Source organism: Gouania willdenowi, chromosome 6 (genome assembly GCF_900634775.1).
Source record: "Gouania willdenowi chromosome 6, fGouWil2.1, whole genome shotgun sequence".
NCBI classification, from domain to species: Eukaryota; Metazoa; Chordata; class Actinopteri; order Blenniiformes; family Gobiesocidae; genus Gouania; species Gouania willdenowi.
The window spans coordinates 65,630,668-65,653,391 of record NC_041049.1 but is presented as its reverse complement, the minus strand read 5'-3'; the positions used below and the strand labels follow the sequence as shown (position 1 = coordinate 65,653,391).

Here is a 22,724-nt window from a genome sequence, read left to right as displayed (position 1 = left end):
CAATATGAGACTGTATGAGATGTGGTGAGATGATATGAGACAATATAATTATAAGACGACATGAGACAACATTATAAGACAATATAAGAAGATGTGAGGCAATGTGAGATAATATGAGATGATGTGAAATGATGTGAGACATTATAAGACCATATGAGACATTTACAACTACAGTTGACCCTAACCCTGTCTCTTCCCATTTAAGAGAGCAGAGACTTTTCTTGAAACAGGGACAGACACAAACCCAGGAGAGCTGTGACGGGGTACGGGGCCCTCAGTAACGAGGGGGACCCTGGTGTCGGGTACCGGCAGTGAAACGAGGCACCACTTACAGGCTGGGCCGTCCCTTGTGCTCTGATCAGTAATTGTATTTACCTTGTCTCTGTCTTCCCTCCATTAAGGCCGGTAATGAGGCGAGTTGTGAGCTGAGGAGTTTGCTGTTGACGACGATCTGGAGGATTCTTAATAGACAGCTGTTGGCTCTGCTTCAAGTGAAGTTCCTGCTGATCTGTTTGACAGCTGGGACCTGCTGCAGCCTGCACCAGTACATGTCTCACTCCTACTGCAGAACACAGGACTGCTTTGGTTCCATCAAAGTGTGTAGATGATTAAAGAAGATTCACATCTGTTTCAGCCCTGCCTTTCTACACTGTTGCGACTATTATTTCCCCTTTAATAAAAAGTGCAACAACTGATGTAATGAAGCACATATTTGACTTTAATTCACATGAATTTTGGCAAATTAACCATTGCGGTTTACATAAAGGTCTACATGTGAATATCTACTCCATGGAAAGTGGATGGAGAGGAAATGGCAGAACAGGACCACCTGAGGAGGAGGAGGTGGAGGAGGAGGAGGAGGAGGAGGAGGTGGAGGAGGAGGAGGTTACTGAACTCACTCAGAACAGGCTCAAAACCCACCTGTTCAATTGTGCTTTTAACTACTTTTTTATTGAATTTATTGTATTTATTGTATTGTACATTGTATCAAGGATTGTATCTTACCTTATTCTTCTGTTGTTTTTATAGTTTGATGATTGTTACCTTATATGTTGTCTATACAATAGTCTTTATCTTTTACATTCAGTTTTAATCATTTTTTTTAATCTTTCTTAATGATCAATGCTCAGGTGGCAAAGGGGTCGTCTTCTTACCGAGAGGTTGGGGGTTAAATCCCAGTGCTATACCTGTCGATGTGTCGAAGTGTCCTTGGGCAAGACAATGGTTGATTAACGCCTAACATGGCAGCTCTGTCTCATTGGTGTGTGAGTGTGAATAAGCTGATATTTGTGAAGCGCTTTGAAGAAGCATGTGGAAATAAATCAAGTCCATTTACCTGTTATCTCCTAGGTGGGCACCGCTAGTGCAAACCCAGCAGTAATCAGATAAGTCTAATTTAACAGAACCTTCCCTGGAGCGCAGTCAGTGTGGCAATGCGGCACAAAAGCGCACACAACACACCCTTCCAAGCACAGGGAGAACATGCAAACTCCACACAGAAATACCCACGAGGAATGTCTGCCCATGAATCAAGCTGAGTTCTATCCCCCCAATGGCAACACTTGTATTTCAACTGTACACATGTCCCTTCACAAATACACTATACTGGTTTTGTTGTTGTATACTTTCAATGTGAAGAGGACTTTCATACTGTAAAAAAAAAACAACTAGTGAAAACGTTTTTCTGATGCCTTATTGATATTTTAAAATATTTCAGAAACAGGATCTGAACCTTCATTAGGTGAACCCAACAGATCATTTATAATCTCTATGCTCTACAAGTATGATCTTCTTTAGGAACAGGTCAGTTGTTTTGTCTGCACAGCTTAAGAACATGAAGCTTAACATGAGCTCAGAGCAGAGGACATAGTTTAAGACTCGTCCCATTCTGCACAAAGTTATACACTGGTTATTATGTGAATTTAATGCTGGAATATCTCGAGACTCAAGGATCAGATCAATATGATGTCCCAATAACCCATGTGGGTCAGTGCGTGCGTGCGTGTGTGCACGTGTGCGAGAGGGGGTTGCAGTGTATGCTGTTGGACAATGCAGTAGTTGTCCTGTTGGTGGTTTACAGCAGGCAGCAGGTGTGAAGGTCAACCCTCTTGTCAGTGTGCATGGTTGGATTTATTAAGTGCTTTGTGCATGTGTGTGTGTGTGTGTGTGTGTTCCAATGTCTCCATTTTCCATGTGGGTGCTAAAATACACATCCTAAATAGTGCGTGCTTCTGCTAAGTCATTTTATTATTACGTTCATCTTAGTGTAGCAGAATTCATCCATCCATTTTCTGACCCATTTTTCAGGCCTCCTATCTCCAGCTCTCATTGGGTGCTAGGCGGGGGCACACTACACCCTGGACAGGATGCTAGTCCATCAAAGGGCAACACACACAACCACTCACACTTCAATCAACCTGACAGTCTGAAGTCAGAGTATACCTGGAGAAAAGCCATACAAGCCCAGGGAGAACATGCAAACTTTACTCAGAGTCCAATCCAGGGCTTGAACCCAGGAACTTCTTGCTGTGAGGTGAACATGTTAACCACCTACTCAGTCGTGTGCCCCTCAGAAGAACTACTGCATGTAAATAAGATTAGTGGCATTGGATTTTTAATTGCAGAGATCATCTAGTTTCTGTAGTGGAATCAACAAACAGAGTTCTTCTGCAGACTCTTTATCATGTTGCCCTGCTGGCAAATGCTGAAAATGATTTAACATCAGTAATTATTCCTTTTACAAAATAAGAAAAATCCTTCAACTTACGTCATTATTGTAAAACATGTAGCAAACAATTGTTTTTCAAGCTAAACAGTTAAGATACTTGCAGCCTGTCCTCCTGAAAACAGTTACTATAACTACTTAAATGTTGTATTTGAGTGTGTCAGGGCCAAAATTGTTAGTTATATTTATTAACATATTTACTCATAGACCTTATTCTTTTTAAGGCTTTAAGTTGAGACTTTTCACTTCTGCTGTCTCATGTTTTCTGCTCTCTTCTCAAGGTCAGCTTCCCAAAACACATTTTATCCCTCAGACACAGAGGCATGACACACTCACATGCGTACACACACTCACATAGTCACACATACACACCCAATACACATCCATTCATACACACAAACACCATACACGCACACACCTCTAACACTCACGACAATCAGGAGATACCAGAGAACTGGTTGTTTTGACCCAAAGAAGAAACTGTCTCTTTTCACCCTCCTCTATCACCTCCACCCTGTCCTCTTTATCTCCTGGGGGGAGGAGGGAGGGGGACTGCGGAGGAATATACGTGATGAGTTAGAACTGTGCCACTCTGTCATTGTCCATCTTTGTACTCTTTTTTACTTAGTTTTATAATAAACCTTTTTTTATAAAATCATCAATGCCTCGCCTGGACTCCATCACTCAACCAGAGCAATAAATCATGTCTCCAAATGAGGTCAACCGCAAATTTGCCGTGACAAGTGATAAAATGACTTTTTTACATTATCCAAGCATTCAGTGTCAAAGCTATAGCAAAGAGGGACAAGCCCAGCACAGAGTCCATAGTCAGAATGGGTGTGTGGAAGACCATTTGCATCCCTCTGGGCTTCTCTGCTGAGGTTTTTGCCCTCACCAACCTGGACCTGAAATATTAGAGGACTGCCTGCACAGCTACTGTCTTTTTAGTCCAGACTCAGCACGTGGATGACATGTGTCTGATAACGGCCTCCTCGTCCCACGTCCAGGTCTTCTTAAAACCTATTGAGTGCCCTGGACCACTTTCAAAGTTCATTTTTCAAAATAAAATTCCTAGAGCACAAATTGGACATTTGTCCAACCTAAATGGTCCACATACCAGTGCCAATCTATGGCCCGGTGGTTGGGAACCACTGTGACAATGAGGTGTAGAGAGAGTGATGATGTTCTATTTACAAAGCACTGTGGTTAATAAAAACATACACATGTATTACATAATGCTGTTAGCCTAGTAACATATACAGTAAGTAATGCACATTGCCTGCAAACACAGTCAACCTTTAGCGGAACAAGGATTCTTCAAATCGAAGTTTTACATTCAAACTATACTAAATATTTAAATACTCACCAGAGGAGGCAAAAAGCACAAGTCTTCAGTACTCATGTAGAAGTTATTTGAATAAAAAATGACTCTGATAAAAGACAAATGAAGTTGCTCCCTTACTTGAGTAAAAGTCAAAAAGTACATGCTACTAATACTGTAAAAAAATTGAACAAATGTCCCTTCAATAATAAGACAGAGTTTTTAAACCAGCAAATTTCTTTTTTTCTTTTTTTTTTTTTTTTTGAGAGCTGGTAAAGCACAAGATCTGTTACCTTTGAACACCCGGAGAATTTAGCACACATAATAAATACAATTTTTAAATAAAAATGTGTCAAGAAAAAAAGTGCAAATGCTCAACTAAACCCAGAGCTTTGACATTTTTAAAAACTTGTATAAAACTGGCATACATGGCTCCTCCAGCTTTACGGTTGTTGGTTTGTGTCTTTTAACGTTGTGATGTCATCTTTGAAGATCTTAAAAGTTCTCATTTTTTTAAATATAAGGAGTAGAAAGTACAGATATTTGTTTAAAAAAAAAAATTCAAGTAAAGTACAGACACAAGAAAAAAAAACTGCTTAAGTACGATAACAAAGTATTTGTACCTTGTTACCTGTCACCTCTGATAATCACACATGACTGATGACCTTGTAATAAAAGGTTTCACAGCAGTTCAGCTGATGTAGTGCACAGTGTTATTTCCGTATTAGTCTATTATAATTAATACTATATGTAATAGTGTAAAAAAAAAAAAAAAAAACTATATAATTCCTGTGGTCACCTCCTGCAGTGTTTACATCACATGTAGCTGTAGCCTGTGAGGTCCAGCTCAGGGACCACTGGAGTGTCTGAGGAGGGACGAAGGTCACGTGGAGGCTCCTCTTGACCTCAGGAGGAGCCCCAGACTGACAGTCAGCCTTTATTCACCGACCCCTGCAGAGCAGCAGCCCCTCCCGTCACTCACTGAGCCTCAAAGAGACTCAAAGACACCAGGAGGAAACCAGAGAAGAAGAAGAACCAAGGAGAGATACGAAGGTCCATCCAACCATCCATCCATCCTTCCATCCATCCATCCACCCATCAGTCCGTCCGTCCGTCCGTCCGTCCGTCCTTCCGTCCATCCATTCATTCATTCAGACTGACAGAAGCAAGGCTGCCATAGTGCGCTATCGGCCCCTCCGTCCACCACCACCAACACTCACTCACCACATTCATACTAGGCAATATGGGTAAAGTGCCTTGCCCAAGAACAATGACTTGAATAGCAGCAAAGGGAGAGAGGAAGTTCATTCCAGACAGCTTTAAATAACCAGTTCCTTGAGTTTTACAGCATGTACGAGGGATCATCAGAAGGTTCTGAGGATCAGAGGCTGTAAGGTTTGATCAGGTCGGCTAAGTACCCAGGAGCCTGTCCATGTTGGGTCATTGGTGTCATTTATTGATCTATTGATCACTGAAATGGAAATGGGACGCTTTGGTTGGTCAAATATTGGTAAAATTACCAATGAAAAATGTCAAATACAACTGTGTGTCCTTCTAGCATTTACAAGTTTATCTAACAAATACTTACTAGTAAAACTGAATACTGCCATGAGCTTTTTCTACACGCACTTGTTACAAGTATTCTCCTAAATATTTGGAAATAAGAATGATGATGTCAATCAAATGTTCTCAGCTTGTGAGTCGAGACTCATTTTCAGGAGTGACTCAGAGCCAATGTTTAAAAATATGAAAGGTAAAGATTTTCTGCACAAATATAAAATTATCTAGAACTTCTCATCTTTTGCCAAACCTGTGTTTCAAATACGCGTTTGTCATTGACAGATTGAAGGCACTTCATTGAGAGTTCTATGATTCTTTTGCTTTAAAGTCACTGTGCTACTTAAATATAAATAATGTGCTGGAAAAGCCACATGCTTTAAGAGAAATACGACTCACTGGCCTCATACACACACACACACACACACACACACACACACACACACACACGCACGCACACACACACACACACACACACAGAAACTTTTACACAAGACAAAACAACAAGGACAAACACAAATCCTCAGTATTATCACTGTACATTAACTGCAGTCCGACATTACAGCCAGTAGAGGTCGCCAAAATCTATGGTTTTATAAAGGGAGGAGGAGGAAGAACAGTATAATGTCTGCAGGGTTGCAGAAGTTGAGAGAGAGAAATAAACATTAACCATAAATATTACACCATCTATATTGTTTCAATTTTGTTTCTGTATCATTTGGAATAACATGTTCTTTGTTAAACTAAAGGTACAGTCAACTTTAATTACAAGCTTTTATTACGTAAAGTATTGTTTAAATGTAGTAGAGGTTCAGTAATGTAACATTCATCATAGTCCTTGTGAAACAAGTAACTGTCAATGCCATGTGTCTTCTTTCATGGGCTGTTAGTGATGAACCGAAATGTGGCACTGGCTGAGTTTTGCTCCTTGGAATCACTAGAATAGCCTAGCCTGGCAGTGTTTTTAAAGATTGCTCCTGAGCGCAGGCTGTGGCGGCTTCGGTGCAACATCGAAAGCAGCAGCATAGCAGTTCCAGACACGTCCCAGTAGCTGCTACATACATCCATCAGTTGTCCGTAGTATTAAAGACAGAGAATATTAACGAAAATGTGGGTAAAAGCTACAAAAACGAGGGGCACTAATGTAAAACGCTTCCCAAGAATTAATGTCACATTCACAGCTGGTCAAAAATTGCTAATACATTGTTGGAATAGTATTTTAGGTTTTCTTTTCTTTCTAATGAAAGTGCATGTCTTTTGTTTATTGGTTGTAGATAAAACAGGATTATTGTTGTAAGCATTACTAGTACCATTTAAAAGGGACAATACTGTAATAATTCCAGCAAGTCCATTTTGTCTTTTTTTTTTTTTAAATAATATGTTAAGGTTTCATTTATTCAGTCAACTATTTTCAAAAAATTTACTTTGAAATTTACTTTGATCTCCTGACATGTTTCGACTTAATTCCAGCAAGTTCATTTTGTCTTTTTTTTAAATTTTTTTTTAAGCTTTCATTTATTCAGACAAATCTTTTCATAAATTTACTTTGAATGCCTGACATGTTTCGACTGCCAACTGCCAGTCTTCTTCAGAGACATCTGCTGATCACTTTGATGTGTCCTTTACATCCACATAATGATTCCAACATGTTATGTTTGTCTTCTTTCTGAATAATATGTTATGGTTTGATTTATTCAGACACATTTTTCCAGAAATTGACTTTGATCTCCTGATGACATGGAGATCAAAGTCAAATTCCCCCAAAAATTGTCTGAATAAATGAAACCTTAACTTATTAGCACAACATTGTGCTTTTGTATCTTGGACACATGTAATTGTGACATAGAGAAGTCAGTCTGAGGTCAGGGGATGGATGAATAAATGAAGCTCTGTGCTGTGGTTGAATTCTACTGTGAAGACATATGAAGAGCTGACATGTGGATGCTTTGGGAAACCAAATTTATGGTCAGAACTTTATCTGTGAGACAGAGAAGCTTCAGACTGTAACAGCCTTCTCCTTTTACTCCCCGGTCAGTATTCCTATTACCCCAAAATGTCCCAGCATGAGGATTTAGTTTTCTTTCTGTGTGATCCATCAGTTTGTCAGACAGGTGTGTCCCTGTATCTGCCTCCCTCTCAACCCCCAAAATGACAGATATCTTACTTTTGGAAGAAGCACTTCATTTTTTAGATGACATGATCAGTTTGAGGGCTGTGTGTGTGTGTGTGTGTAGTGGTGGTGGGGGGGTAGGTACTAGGGCGTAGCTGTCCAGGCAGTAAAAGAAGGTTAAACACTGGAGATCTGCCCCTGGTGCTCAGTGTAAGCCACGGAGGTGTCTGTTTCCCCCTCACTGAGTTCCAGAAAATTGGCGAGATTAATGTTGCAGCAGAGGGGAAGGTGGCGGTGATGGCGTTTCCAGATGGCCGTCGGATGCAGCGATGGTGGCGTTGGCGTGGCCTCCAACCAGCTCCCCGGGTTTATGAGACGTGTGAAATTGTTTGAGGCCTGAAGCCTGAGTGCAGTCAGCAGCAGTTTGGGACACCTTGTTATCCGTCGCCCAAGTGTTGCGTGACAACACTTTTCCACAGCCTGTGTGAATTTGATACAGTTTAACGTGATAACATGTTTCATTCATTAAAAAAGGGACACAAATCTGTCCATTCAGAACCAACCATCGCTAACATATTGTTTGCACAGGGAACTTCCTTTAGTTACAACCACTGCTTCCCTTTGGATTAAATGTCTTGTATTTAACTCTCTGAGCATCTTTGTGACCAAAAGTGACATTTTAGGTGTTTTTATTTGTTTGCCTCTCAATATTCCGGTCATTTTAAAGGCTAGCTGTATGAAATTTTGCCACTTTTGTGTTTTCATTTTTATTTGCTTAATTCCAAAGTCCTGTGTATTGGAAGTGTATACACAAGAAGATTTGCATTATAATGGCACTTGTGACCAAATTTGCCCCATTGACTCTCATTGTAACCACATATTTTTCATATACTGTAATCATGACACATTATAATGCTTTTTCAATAATATCTAATAAATGAAAGCCTCTACCTTCAAAATAAAGAGAAAATATGTTTTAGGTGTAATGACCTCTACCATATTGCATGAAGTTTTAAGGAAATTTCTTGAAAAGGCCTGTATTTCTAATCTTATAATATATACAAGGTGTATTAGTGTAATTGTTTCATTAAAACTATCCTCGTGCCAAAAATAATAATGCATTATAATCAATTCTAGTATCATTTAATGACACAATCATGGCTGTTATATTCCCATAAAAAATATTTCACTTTGGCCCCCATTTCTGGAAATACTGCATATTTGTTGTTTTTCCTGATGAAAAAATTAGAGGTTCTCGTGAAAGAAAAGACCATAAAAACATAAAAAGGGTTTAAAAATTTAAATACATTTTATATTTATGGATAGGTCGGAAGTATATGAAAAGATCCGATGCGGTGGAAGTAAAAATACAATTAATGGAGTACATTTTTATTGCACTTTTATGAGACGGACCACTTGTGTCCACAAGGTGTACAAGTGTATGTAAATTTAAAGGAGTGCATAAGGGTTAAAGGATACCCAAGACAGTGCACTTCAAAATAAAAGCTTCTAGTTAAACCACTTCTTATATTACAGAAAGCTTTTAGACGGATACATTTTAAGGTGGTTGCTGGGAAAAAAGATTGGTAATGAAATCATTCAAATGTCATTTCTGATTGTGATATTTGGTTTGAATTTGTCAACTTCAGGGGAAAGTTGCATATAGAAATCATCACCTCTTTAATTCCTTCCATTTTGTGCATGAACCCGTTTTTGGGGTTCATGCACAACATGTTGATGGTGCAGCTTGAGAAGTCAAACTATACCCACACGCCAGCGGCCTCCTTTCAACACACTGTGCATTTATTTGTAATATTATCCGTTTGTGGAGCATTAGCTTAAAGCCACTGAGAACTTAAGATGACTGTGATTTATATAAAACTGTGTGTGGGTTCCTTGGTGAACAAGTATGGATGCTGCTTCCAACACTGCATGTGTTGGTGAAGTCATACTAACAAACTACTCATAAATATGAGGTCAAAATTACTGAGTAGTGCGTTTATAGATAAATAGTATGGAAAGATTGAGTACGCAAGAATGTATACTATATGGGGACATTTTTGAAGTGTGCACGGTGGGCATACTCAACCGCCCCATGATGCATTGTGAGCAGAACGTAAAATAGTCCTGGAACCGGCTTCTAGCTAAAAATTCAACATTCCTTTTCAAAACAAAAGTTACTGTTCTTGTCTTCCATTAGATTTTTAAAGCTTTTGTAAATAGGGCTCTTGTTTTGAAGTGAACTGGAAGTTTTGTCAGTAGCAAAATGGAGGGTCTCCGAAAATCTCAGAATTATCTGCATTAAATGTGTTTCTGCGAGTTTTATGGATCAAATGACCAGATGCCTCAGTGTGCTTCAGGTTGTTGTTGTTGTCGGAAGCTTGGTGTTTAAAATAACGCCTTTATTCCAAATACTGTATATGACACGATGCAAAAATAGACACATGAGTGAAAAAAAGGCTAAAATGGGCCAGAAATCCCACAATGTATGCACCGCCTTAAGTAGCAGCCCCGGGAATGAGGTGAACAAGGCCTGTTAGAAGGCGTTTCAGGCAGTGAACAACATCGTTGCAGGACTTTGAATGTATTAGGATGTTTGGTTTGTAGAATCCAGACCCAATGAAACCTGTGCAGGTGACTCTACATCACTGGAGGAACACAGATGTAGTGACTTCTGTCAGAGACGGATTATTAAAGGCCTGTCACTCTCTCTTATAGAGGGTTTATGATAATCCTCTGAGTGAAAGCTTTAAATGCATCCTCAGTAAACAGCTGTTTGCTCAGACACACAGAGGTTCTCCTCTCTGAAGAAGACTGGACTACTCTCTAGCACCTCCTGGTGGTTCAGAGCTGTATGACAGTGTGTTCCCACAGGCTGGACTAGTGGACTATGTTGGTTCTGGATGAAGTGAGAGCTGAGAATAGAGCTGCGTCAGTAAATCTATTCCTCCTCCATCGAATAAAAATACCACCATCCTATTTTTCATCCAGACCTCTTTCATATTCACATGCAGCAGCATTTTAACACTTTAAATGCGGCCTCGTGACAAGGAGCGAGAGCGATTTATTAACCCGGATTTCATGGATGTGCATTTATAAAGAGAAACAAGTTCACTTTTGTTTTAGTTGCTTTAAAAAAATAAAAATAAAAAATACATACTTGCTTTGAGTTTTTTTTTTTTTTTTGTTTGTTTTTTTTCTTTTTCACACATTAAGCATATTTCTGCAAAGACATGAATTCAGCCACTGACAGCAATGGGGGAGGAGAAAAGGCCTAAAAATATATGCTTTTGATTTGCTTGATAATAATAATAATAATAATAATAATAATAATACTAATAATAATAATAATAATAATAATAATAATAATAATAATAATAATTGTGTTTTAAAATTTCAAGTACGCATACTAAAAAGAAAAGACCACAAGAAAAAGAAGACATGAGTTTTTTGTTTTTTTTCTTCTGCGAAACCATAGAATTCAAAGATCCAAAGCTTGTCATGAAAAGACGTGGGATGGAGAATGATTTATTAACCAGCATTACTTTAAAAATATATATTAATAAATATACGGTAAAATATGAATAATAACAATTATTTATATAATAATAATAATAATAATAATAATAATAATAATAATAATAATGGGCAAATAGATAAAAAAAAAAATTTAAATAGCATAGTGGTTTTATGCTAGTAAATAGTAAAAAGTTTTTGACTTTACAAAAAAAAAAAAAAAAAAAAAAACGTACCAAAATGTTTTTCTTTCTTTCTTTCTTTCTTTCTTTCTTTCTTTCTTTCTTTCTTTCTTTCTTTCTTTCTTTCTTTCTTTCTTTCTTTCATTTGTGGTAAATGATATGAAATGACATGTATTTTATTTATAAAACGGTTTGATGGTGTAAACAGAAACAAGTGCATGTTTTATACCATCATTAAACTACTGAACTGGTATTTTCTCTGCCTAAGATATTTGATGTTTATTTGTTTTTGATCATATATTGTTCTTGTCTTTGTTTATCTTGTTATAAATACAGATGATGGAATAAAGAAGGATACCGTGAATGTGTGATGATGACTTTCCCACATGTTCTGTGCACATCTTTCCTGCTGCTCCCCGCTGTGTGCCGGACTTTATGGCCCCTCCGTTACTGCTCCGTTAGGGGTAATTGTACACTAATTACCGTGAAGTTGTAAACCCCTCCTGCTGCCCGCTGATTGGTCAGACCCCGCGGGCCCTGTCACCCTGGCCCCGCCTTTTTAAAAATGTGTCAGGTATAAATGGCTCCAGGTCGACAGCTGAGAGGACAAACCAGTGTAAGTGACAGTAACCACAGCTCCCAGTGTTTCCACTCCAACCTGTCACTATATAGAAGCGCGTCCACAGGATAGTTTGTGTTTTTCTCTCGGACTGCATCGTTATTATGGAGCTGTCGGATATTTCCTTCCCTATTCCAGCCGTTGATGACTTCTACGACGACCCGTGCTTTAACACCAGCGACATGCACTTTTTTGAAGATCTGGACCCGCGGCTGGTGCACGCGGGCCTGCACGAGTCCTCCTCCTTATCCTCTTCATCGTCCCCTTCCTCCTCCTCCTCTTCCTCCTCCTCTTCCCCGTCCTCCTCCCTGCTGCACCACCATCACCACCACCACCACCACCACCACACCACCGAGGCGGAGGATGACGAGCACGTCCGCGCCCCCAGCGGGCACCACCAGGCCGGCCGCTGCCTGCTCTGGGCCTGTAAGGCCTGCAAGAGGAAGACCACCAACGCGGACCGGAGGAAGGCGGCCACGATGCGGGAACGAAGGCGGCTCAGCAAGGTCAACGACGCCTTCGAGACGCTGAAGCGATGCACGTCGGCCAACCCCAACCAGAGGCTGCCCAAGGTGGAGATCCTGCGAAACGCCATCAGCTACATCGAGTCCCTCCAGGCGCTGCTGAGGGGCGGCCAGGACGACGGATTCTACCCGGTGATGGAGCACTATAGCGGGGACTCGGACGTCTCCAGCCCGCGCTCCAACTGCTCCGATGGCATGGTGAGCATTCATTAATACAATTCAGTCATAATTCTATTCATTAAATAAATAAAATTAAGGTAGAAAGTCATTATACTGTTTCTTATTATTATTACTATGTGCAATATTACTCAGTACTAATTGTAAAACCCACTTACCGCTTATTTATATTTTTCCTGTACTGTTATCTGGACCAATATCTATTATTTATTTGTGTTTTATTTTTATTATATATTTTATTCTTGACCTATCCTTATTTAATTAAAAGTATTTTACTGCTTATTTACGTTTTTCTTTCTTTCTTTCTTTCTTTCTTTCTTTCTTTCTTTCTTTCTTTCTTTCTTTCTTTCTTTATTCAGTTTATTTCCGACATTTGTAATATTTCTCGAGCCTCTGTAACACAAGTAATTCCCCCTGGGATAAATAAAGTGTTTCTGATTTTGATTGTGATTGTTTCAACGCTTACTTTGTAACATTCTTTTCTTTACGAACTACATATGTATTATTGGATAAAATTAGCCTATAAATATATTACGACGAGTTTTCTTTTTGCTTTTCTGAATGTATTTATTTTTTTTAATTGTCGTATAATTTATTGGAAATCGATTGCATTTCTATATAAGAATAAAGTGAACAGGACATTAAATAATCTTAATGTCATTTCAGAAGAACATATTGTTTTCTTAAATAATAATAATAATAATAATAATAATAATAATAATAATAATAACAATAATAATAATAATAATAATAACAACAACGTATTTCCTTGTAAAGATATGTTAGACTTTTTTCAAACCTTTTTTCAATATTTTTTTTAGATAATTTATGTAGATTTTTCCCCTTTTTTTTTGAACAGATAAGGCTTTTTTTGGGGGAAAATCGAAAATAAGGCCGTTAGTCAGGATTTTTCAGCTTTTATTTGTTTGATTAATTATTATAAATAGGCTACAGCTTTTCTTGCGTGTTATTTATTATTATTTTTCCATAGATTGTGTGATTATTCAGTTATTATTCAGACATTTTGTATGTGTTTAAATGATTATTCTCACAGTTATTCTGTCCCTGTTTTCAGACGGACTTCACCGGCCCGATCAGTCAGTCCGTCCGCAGAGGAAGTTACGACAGCAACACGTATTTCTCCGAGACTCCAAACGGTAAGAATAGAACACACACTCAAACACACTTTTAATTATAAAGGCAACAAAAACTAACGAAAACCCTACATTTTAGTGATATACAAATAAAATAACTGGTTTGTTGGTCGAATAATACTCATATTTCTTTCTTATATTCATCTTTCCCTTATTTTATTTGAGCAGATGTGTCATGATATTGAATAATTATTATTAAATAATGTATTTATGTTTTTGAAAACTCAAACATTATTATTTCTGCTTTCAGTTTTTGTCTGAGGAAATTTCTGTTATTAATATTATCATTTAACATGTTTTTGTTTTTAGTTATTTAATTATGACATAATAATTTAGGTAAGCAATTGCTGATTGAACTGGTCAACAATTTAAACAATTTAGGGTATAGGGTTATAGTACATTAGTGGTTACAATATTTTTGTTTTAGATTTGAATTAAAATATATTTTTTTGGGAGGGGGGTATTGTCGTTTCTGCTGTTTAAATAATTTATACAGACTTAAAATGATTATAAGCATTAGAATACTAAAGAAGGATGTTATATCACTTTTATAAAACATTGTAATTGATTCAAACAATATATGTATGTTACAAACATGCCTTTGTCCTTTTTTAATGCAAGTTTATTTATTTTTTTACATGCACACACTTTTTTTTTCATCCATCAATAATAATTTGTGGCTCAGCTCTTTAAAATACACCAAAAAGTGAAGTTAAAATTCTAAAACGAGTAAAACATCAGAAATAAATGAATAAAAAGGCCTAAATTCAAGGAGTTTAGATGAGCCTGCAGACAAAAATAAATGATGTATAACATGAACTAAGAGGTACTTGCAATAAGAAATAAAGGTTAAGGGCTACATGGGGGCAATTAGGTTTCGGAAACACTGGAATACACCTTTATGAATCCCCAAAGGGGAAATTCACATTTGCAGCAACACAGCATATACAGTATAAGAACAGAGAGTAAGAACAAAAATAAATATAAATACTAACAGAATAATAGTGCAAAAGTTGTAAACATACATATTTAGAAAAATAACAATAATAGCAGAAAGAAAAACAAAGATCTGTACTTGTTGGTTGTAAAGCCATTTTCTTTTGAAGATTTAATGTGAAATTGAAATTTCTGATAACTAACGTGTTATTGTTTGTGTGACCATGTGTAGGTGGTCTGAAGAGTGAGCGCAGCTCTGTGGTTTCCAGTCTGGACTGTTTGTCCAGCATCGTAGAGCGAATCTCCACAGACACCAGCAGCAGCAGCCTGCAGCAGCCCCCGGCCGAGGCCCCCGGCTCCCCGGGCCCCTCCCCAACCGTCCAAGTCAGCGAGGCGGCAGCAACTGTGCCCGTCCAGGCCCCCTCCCCAACCAGCAGTCAGGACCCCAGCCTGATCTACCAAGTCCTATAGACCTTACACACACACACACTGAACAGATCCTGTTAAAAAAAACACATTTTTGGCTCAATCTTTTCCTTTAGTGACTGTAGCACACCTGTATTTATTCCCTGAAGATGATCATATAGTTACAGTCACACACGCCTGTGGTTGTATTTGTCTATAAACCTTCATGCACTGATGGAGGCTTTATTATGGGATCAGAAAAACTTTGACCTTAAATTTCTTAAATTTTTATTACAGCCTTTAAGACAAGAAAAACTTAAATCTATTTGCTTTAAAACATTTTGTTATTTATGTCCATGCAATATATACACACATATATATATATATAATGTGTTTTTAAAATGTAATCATTGTGAAGTCTCAGTTAAAACCATTAAGTTTTGTCTTTTATTTTTTATTATCCCACATTGAATTCTAACAAATTCACTTCACTTTGGGTATTTCAAGTTTTTTTTTTTTTATAGGTCCATGCTATATTTTTCATTGGAGCTATATGAGAATTGTTTATGTCTAAGTAAAGTCGATCTGATGAAGGACGGAGGCCAAAAACCATCCATTAACATTCCTCCACCATCTGAAGTCCAAAAGCCCCCCACTTGTTTAAATCCCCTCTGAAATAAAAGGACTTCTCCCCTCTGGGACAAACCCCCCCCACCCCGGGGGATCAAACCTCCTATCCATGTCCATGTTCACCCACTCTAGCAGAGGACCAGTTTTCTGTACATATCCTGTAAATAAGAGCTGATTTGTTCCACTTAAAGTATTATGTATTTAATTTTTCTGTCTCCATGTGCTTTTGTTTGTTGTGAAAAATGTTATACTTTATATTTATACATTTGAAAACTGAGTGACAGTTTGATGAATAATAAATGAACTGGCTTATTTATACAAAACCCCTGACTTTGGTTTTTATTGTATTATTATTATTATTATTATTAATAATAAACTTTTTAATATATTTTAATACATTTTTAATGATTTACATTTGTCCTTGGGGTGTGCACGTGTGTGTGTGTTGGGACTGTTTGTTTATTTGAAACATTTATTTGAATAATCAAAAATTATCATTTCAACCCATATAATACATTTAAAAATGTTTATTTAGATACAATATTTGTATTATTTGAACATCATTACCATAATCTGTGTTTGTAACAGATCACACAGAGTCTAAATAAAGTAACACATTAACAGTAACACATGCAGGGCCGTAAGCCCACACACTAGAAATAAAGGTACCACACTCACACACAGTATGTTTAATGATAATGATGAATATAAAAGGTTTAAACTTTTGGATTTAATGAAAAAAATGCAGATTTTAAAATAAAAAGTACAAGTGAGTCTCAATTAGATATTCAGGAAATAAAAACGCAATACTTTCTAATACTCTACTTCTAAAGTAATTAGTTTAACAAAGAATAAATGAATATCAGCAGTCATGCTCTCACAGGCCTACAGCACCACCTAGTGGCGACACGGACACATCCACATTATTTCAAATTGCAATTTAAAGTTTAGGAAAATCTATCAAGAATAGTTACTTTCACTTTATGTCGTCATTAAGTATTTTATGTGCAGCTTCAAGGCAGTAAATTGCATCCAGTTTGAAACTATAAAACTAGTATTCCCAGTTTATTTTCATTGGGAGACACAAAGAAGGATCTGAAATGTTTTATTATTTATTCATTCATTTATTGACATTTGTCTAACTATTTATTTTAATGGAATTGAAAAATAATCAGTTATCTTTCTATTTATTCAATGTAATTGTGACATAAAGTGATGTTAATCCAAACGTAACATTAATTTATTATGACAAAATTGATTTTGTAACCATATTTAAGATGGACAGTTACATTTCTGACTGGATACACTAAAAATATGAGGTTAAAAAAAAAAGATAATTTCAAAATCAGTCTAATATATCATCTATGCAATAGTGTCTTAACTTGACTATATCACCATTCAAAACATTTTGCACGAGGGGTAGATTCATGCATTTTACACACAGGAATAACTTTTTTATCTAAGTTTACAGAACTCAGCACTACCTCCATAACTATGATTATAAATCCAAACTCCAGCGTGTAGCGGCTCAGTGAAGGTGGTGATGACTCTGTGGAGGAGAGCCATAGTTTCAGAGACGCTGTAGAAGGACAGAATACCTGCTGTGTGATCCACGTACACTCCTATTCTGGAGGACTGAGGATCTAAGACTGAAGTGAAGATGTTGTTGTGACTAAATTTGTAACTGTCTGGAGAAATGTTTAATGCCCATGATTTGTCGTTATATCCAAATCCACATCCATCCACACTCCCTGTTCTGCTGATACTCTTGTATGCAACCGATACTTCAATTCCTCCTCCTCTCACCTCCACCTCCCAGTAACAACGACCAGTCAGACTCTCTCTGCTCAGGACCTGATCATACTCAGTGAACCTCTCTGGATGATCAGGTTGATCCTGATCTTCTTCCATTTGTGTTACTTTTCTGTTTCCTTCTGATAATCTGAGTCGTCTGTGAGCTGTGTTTGGATCCAGAGTGATTTCCTGTGAATACTTTAAGAATCCAGCTCTGCTCCTCGGCTCTGGTAGTAAAACATCCACTCTCTCCACAGTGTGACAGACTTTGGTCCAGTCCTCCATCAGGACTTTGTGGAGATGTTCTTTGAGCTCTGACACAGCTGCTGTCACCTCCTCAAAGCAGCTCTCAGAACCTGTGAGGATGATGGAGGAGTGTGTGGACACACTGAGCGCTGACAGGGAGCTGTAGCTGAGGACAAACTGGATGTGATCCTCAGTGTGGGAGAGCTGCTGCAGCTCAGTGTCTCTCTTCTTCAGCTCACTGATCTCCTGCTCCAGCTTCTCCTGAAGCACACGGACTGCACTCACTTCAGTCTGCTGCTTGGATCGGACCTCCTTCTCTAGCTCAGAGCTTCTTTGGTGGAGGAGATGGATCAGCTCAGTGAACATCTGCTCGCTGTGCTTCACTGTCTGATCAGCAGAGAGGTTGATGGTCTTCACCTGCTCTTTAAGCAGCTCCACATCATTCTCTCTGTCCTGGATGTTCTTGTGGATGTCAGCTCGACTCTCCTGCAGTTCTTTGTGTTTCTCAGTCTTTTCTGCTGCAGCTGAAACCGTGTCGTGGTCTTTATGTTCCTCCATGAAGCAGAAAACACAGATAAACTGCTGATCAGTGCGGCAAAACATCTGCATCACCTCATCATGACGAGAGCAGATCTTCTCCTGGAGCTTCTTGGACGGATCCACCAGCTTGTGTCTCTTTAATGTAACATCATTATGTTGCTGAAGGTGTTTTTCACAATAAGAGGCCACACAGACCAAACAGGACTTGGAGGCTTTCAGTTTCCTCTCAGTGCAAACATCACAGGCCACATCTTCAGCTGCAGAAAATCTTTGATCATCAGGATCATTTTGACGTCTGTTCTTCTTCTTTTCCTCCACTAACTCTGCTAACATGATGCTTCTCACCAGATCAGGCCTCTCTGTGAACTTCATCCTACACTGAGGACAACTGTAGTTGTTCTTCTTCTCCTTCTCTCCATCCCAGAAACTGCTGATACACGTCCTGCAGTAACTGTGTCCACAGGGAATGGTCACGGGCTCCTTCAGGAGGTCCAGACAAATGGAACAGGACAAAGTCTCCGTCTGTAGCTCAGCTTGCTGCGCCATTTCACCAGCCTCAGAGTAACTTTCACTTTCTGAAAACCAGTCACACCCATAAGAAAACCTGAGACTGCAGTGAAAGAGAGGTGCATTCTGGGAAATGCAGTAAATACAGAGACAGACAGTAAGGAGGAGGATGAAGCACTGTGTTGTAAAGTCTGAAGAATGAGTCGATGATTGGCATTAAAGACGTCCTTTTATTATTGCACATAATGCTCTCTGTAACCATGACTAAACTCACACTGTGAACACACACACACACTCTCCCAGAATTCCCTGCGGTTCTCAGTCACTCCTCTAAGGCTTGCCCCTACATGGTTACTATGACAACATCTCCAGCCAATACAAACAGTGAGAGCACAGGTTCAAAGAGCAGAGATCATGTGATTAACAGCACTTTGCTGACACATAGAGGAAACTCAGGAAAGTAGAATGGCAGAGTTAAAAAATGTCTAAGTGGAAAAGTCAGAGACGGTCATAGGTTTCATGTTATAATGATCTAAAAAATAAAAATAAAATCTATGATCTAATTAAACATAACATGTTATTCAAATCTTATTGATTCAAGTCAACATAACTTATAAGTTCATCAATTCTAATTGATCAAATTTATTTTATTCAAATATTTATGTACTTTCACTCAAGTAATATTTTGACTGAGCTACTTTTACTTGTAATGGAGTAGTTTTTGACATGGCGTATCTGTACTTTTACTCCAGTAATGAAGGTGAGAATTTTTGTTCTTAAATTTTTTGGATTGATGTTTCTCATTTTAAAAACAGGAATCTGGACTTTCATCTCCATCTTAGGCTGGAATGTGTGTTATTTTAGATTTTTTAAATGATGAAACTCCTGCAAAAAAGACTAATTTGATCAATCCTATTATTACCATTGTTATTTAATAAACTCACCTCCACATGTTTTCGTCAAAACCCAAGTTTGATTGATTTTAAATCTTATGTTGAATCTACTTTGTTTTAAGCGTCTTGAGAGGAAGCAGTCATGTGACTCTGCTCAGGTATGTACAGGTGAACACGTCAGCTGTGAAAAGTGTCAAAGCACGACAACAAGTGATTATTAGAAATTTATTGATTTTACAGGATTAATAATTAGATAAGCATTGAACACTTCAAACAATTAAAAGCTGATTTGATATCAAACAGATGAAAGAGAATGAAACAGTATATCACACTGATGGCTACTAGGTGTTTGGTAGAATAGCTAGCATGGGATTAGTCAAACCGTAATTATTTGAAGGAAAGGAGAAAATAGAAATACCTTTAATAATTTAATGTCTTTTGACCAGCCAAACCATATCTGCCCCATAAAAAGGAAAGAAAATAAAGCAAATATAGATTCCATATGCCTCATATTCAAACTTCAAATTTCAACCTTAAAACACAATTTTTAAAATTTTTTTTCCAAACCACATTCAGCGTTTTTCTTCTTCTACTGCATGATTATTTTAAATCACATTTTTCTTCCTGAAATCCATCCTGGATCCAACACACTGCTGGGATCAGAATAATCCTGATTTTTTTGGATAATAGTTATCAAAATCCTAGTGAAAACATTTTAAAACACAAACTGATTCGGATTAAAACCAAGATTGGATTAAGTGATGTTTTCAAAAACCCATTTTCAATATTTGGTCCAATCCATTATTCAAAATCTGATCAGATTAGTTTTTCAACAGCAAGTCCCTTAACCCTAACTGCTCCATGGGTGTAACACCGTGGCAGCCCATATGTTGCTCTACATATGTGACAATAAAGGTGATCTATCACCCTTATCTAAGATTACAGATCTCAGCACTATCTCCAACATCATAATAAATCCAAACTCCAGCGTGTAGCGGCTCAGTGAAGGTGGTGATGACTCTGTGGAGGAGAGTCATAGTTTCAGAGACGCTGTAGAAGGACAGAATACCTGCTGTGTGATCCACGTACACTCCTATTCTGGAGGACTGAGGACCTGACACTGAAGTGGTGATGTTGTTGTGACTAAATTTGTAACTGTCTGGAGAACAGATTAATGACCATGATTTGTCGTTATATCCAAATCCGCATTCATCCATACTCCCTGTTCTGCTGATACTCTTGTATGCAACCGATACATCAATTTCTCCTCCTCTCACCTCCACCTCCCAGTAACAACGACCAGTCAGACTCTCTCTGCTCAGGACCTGATCATACTTAGTGAACCTCTCTGGATGATCAGGTTGATCCTGATCTTCTTCCATTTGTGTTACTTTTCTGTTTCCTTCTGATAATCTGAGTCGTCTGTGAGCTGTGTTTGGATCCAGAGTGATTTCCTGTGAATACTTTAAGAATCCAGCTCTGCTCCTCGGCTCTGGTAGTAAAACATCCACTCTCTCCACAGTGTGACAGACTTTGGTCCAGTCCTCCATCAGGACTTTGTGGAGATGTTCTTTGAGCTCTGACACAGCTGCTGTCACCTCCTCAAAGCAGCTCTCAGAACCTGTGAGGATGATGGAGGAGTGTGTGGACACACTGAGCGCTGACAGGGAGCTGTAGCTGAGGACAAACTGGATGTGATCCTCAGTGTGGGAGAGCTGCTGCAGCTCAGTGTCTCTCTTCTTCAGCTCACTGATCTCCTGCTCCAGCTTCTCCTGAAGCACACGGACTGCACTCACTTCAGTCTGCTGCTTGGATCGGACCTCCTTCTCTAGCTCAGAGCTTCTTTGGTGGAGGAGACGGATCAGCTCAGTGAACATCTGCTCGCTGTGCTCCACTGTCTGATCAGCAGAGAGGTTGATGGTCTTCTCCTGCTCTTTAAGCAGCTCCACATCATTCTCTCTGTCCTGGATGTTCTTGTGGATGTTAGCTTGACTCTCCTGCAGTTCTTTGTGTTTCTCAGTCTTTTCTGCTGCAGCTGAAACCGTGTCGTGGTCTTTATGTTCCTCCATGAAGCAGAAAACACAGATAAACTGCTGATCAGTGCGGCAGAACATATGCATCACCTCATCATGACGAGAGCAGATCTTCTCCTGAAGCTTCTTGGACGGATCCACCAGCTTGTGTCTTTTTAATGTAACATCATTATGTTGCTGAAGGTGTTTTTCACAATAAGAGGCCACACAGACCAAACAGGACTTGGAGGCTTTCAGTTTCCTCTCAGTGCAAACATCACAGGCCACGTCTTCAGCTGCAGAAAATCTTTGATCATCAGGATCGTTTTGACGTCTGTTCTTCTTCTTTTCCTCCACTAACTCTGCTAATATGATGCTTTTCACCAGATCAGGCCTCTCTGTGAACTTCATCCTACACTGAGGACAACTGTAGTTGTTCTTCTTCTCCTTCTCTCCATCCCAGAAACTGCTGATACACGTCCTGCAGTAACTGTGTCCACAGGGAACGGTCACGGGCTCCTTCAGGAGGTCCAGACAAATGGAACAGGACAAAGTCTCCGTCTGTAGCTCAGCTTGCTGCGCCATTTCACCAGCTTCACAGTAACTTTCACTTCCTGAAAACCAGTCAGAACGAGTCAACACCATCTGGTTACACCCACAACGAAACCTGAGACTGCAGTGAAAGAGAGGTGCATTCTGGGAAATGCAGTAAATACAGAGACAGACAGTAAGGAGGAGGATGAAGCCCTGTGTTGTAAAGTCTGAAGAATGAGTCGATGATTGGCATTAAAGACGTCCTTTTATTATTGCACATAATGCTCTCTGTAACCATGACTAAACTCACACTGTGAACACACACACACACACTCTCCCAGA

The 22,724-nt window shown here is 38.7% G+C and overlaps 3 protein-coding genes across 3 annotated transcripts; 1 reads left to right on the top strand and 2 right to left on the bottom strand.

The window, feature by feature from the left end:
- Positions 1–12,026: 12,026 nt before the first annotated feature.
- On the top strand, positions 12,027–16,179 carry myod1 (myogenic differentiation 1). The gene is made up of 3 exons (XM_028449653.1): positions 12,027–12,752; positions 13,807–13,888; positions 15,054–16,179. The coding sequence occupies exons 1-3, from the start codon at positions 12,135–12,137 to the stop codon at positions 15,290–15,292; spliced, it is 939 nt and encodes a 312-aa protein (XP_028305454.1). The 5' UTR covers positions 12,027–12,134; the 3' UTR covers positions 15,293–16,179.
- On the bottom strand, positions 15,796–19,002 carry LOC114464961 (E3 ubiquitin-protein ligase TRIM16-like). Its single transcript, XM_028449648.1, has one exon. It carries the CDS (start codon positions 18,980–18,982, stop codon positions 17,312–17,314), a length of 1,671 nt encoding a protein of 556 aa, XP_028305449.1. The 5' UTR covers positions 18,983–19,002; the 3' UTR covers positions 15,796–17,311.
- A 1,045-nt stretch (positions 19,003–20,047) lies between these two features.
- LOC114464962 (E3 ubiquitin-protein ligase TRIM16-like) lies at positions 20,048–22,480 on the bottom strand. Its single transcript, XM_028449649.1, has one exon. The coding sequence runs from the start codon at positions 22,431–22,433 to the stop codon at positions 20,766–20,768; it is 1,668 nt and encodes a 555-aa protein (XP_028305450.1). The 5' UTR covers positions 22,434–22,480; the 3' UTR covers positions 20,048–20,765.
- Between the last annotated feature and the right edge of the window lie 244 nt (positions 22,481–22,724).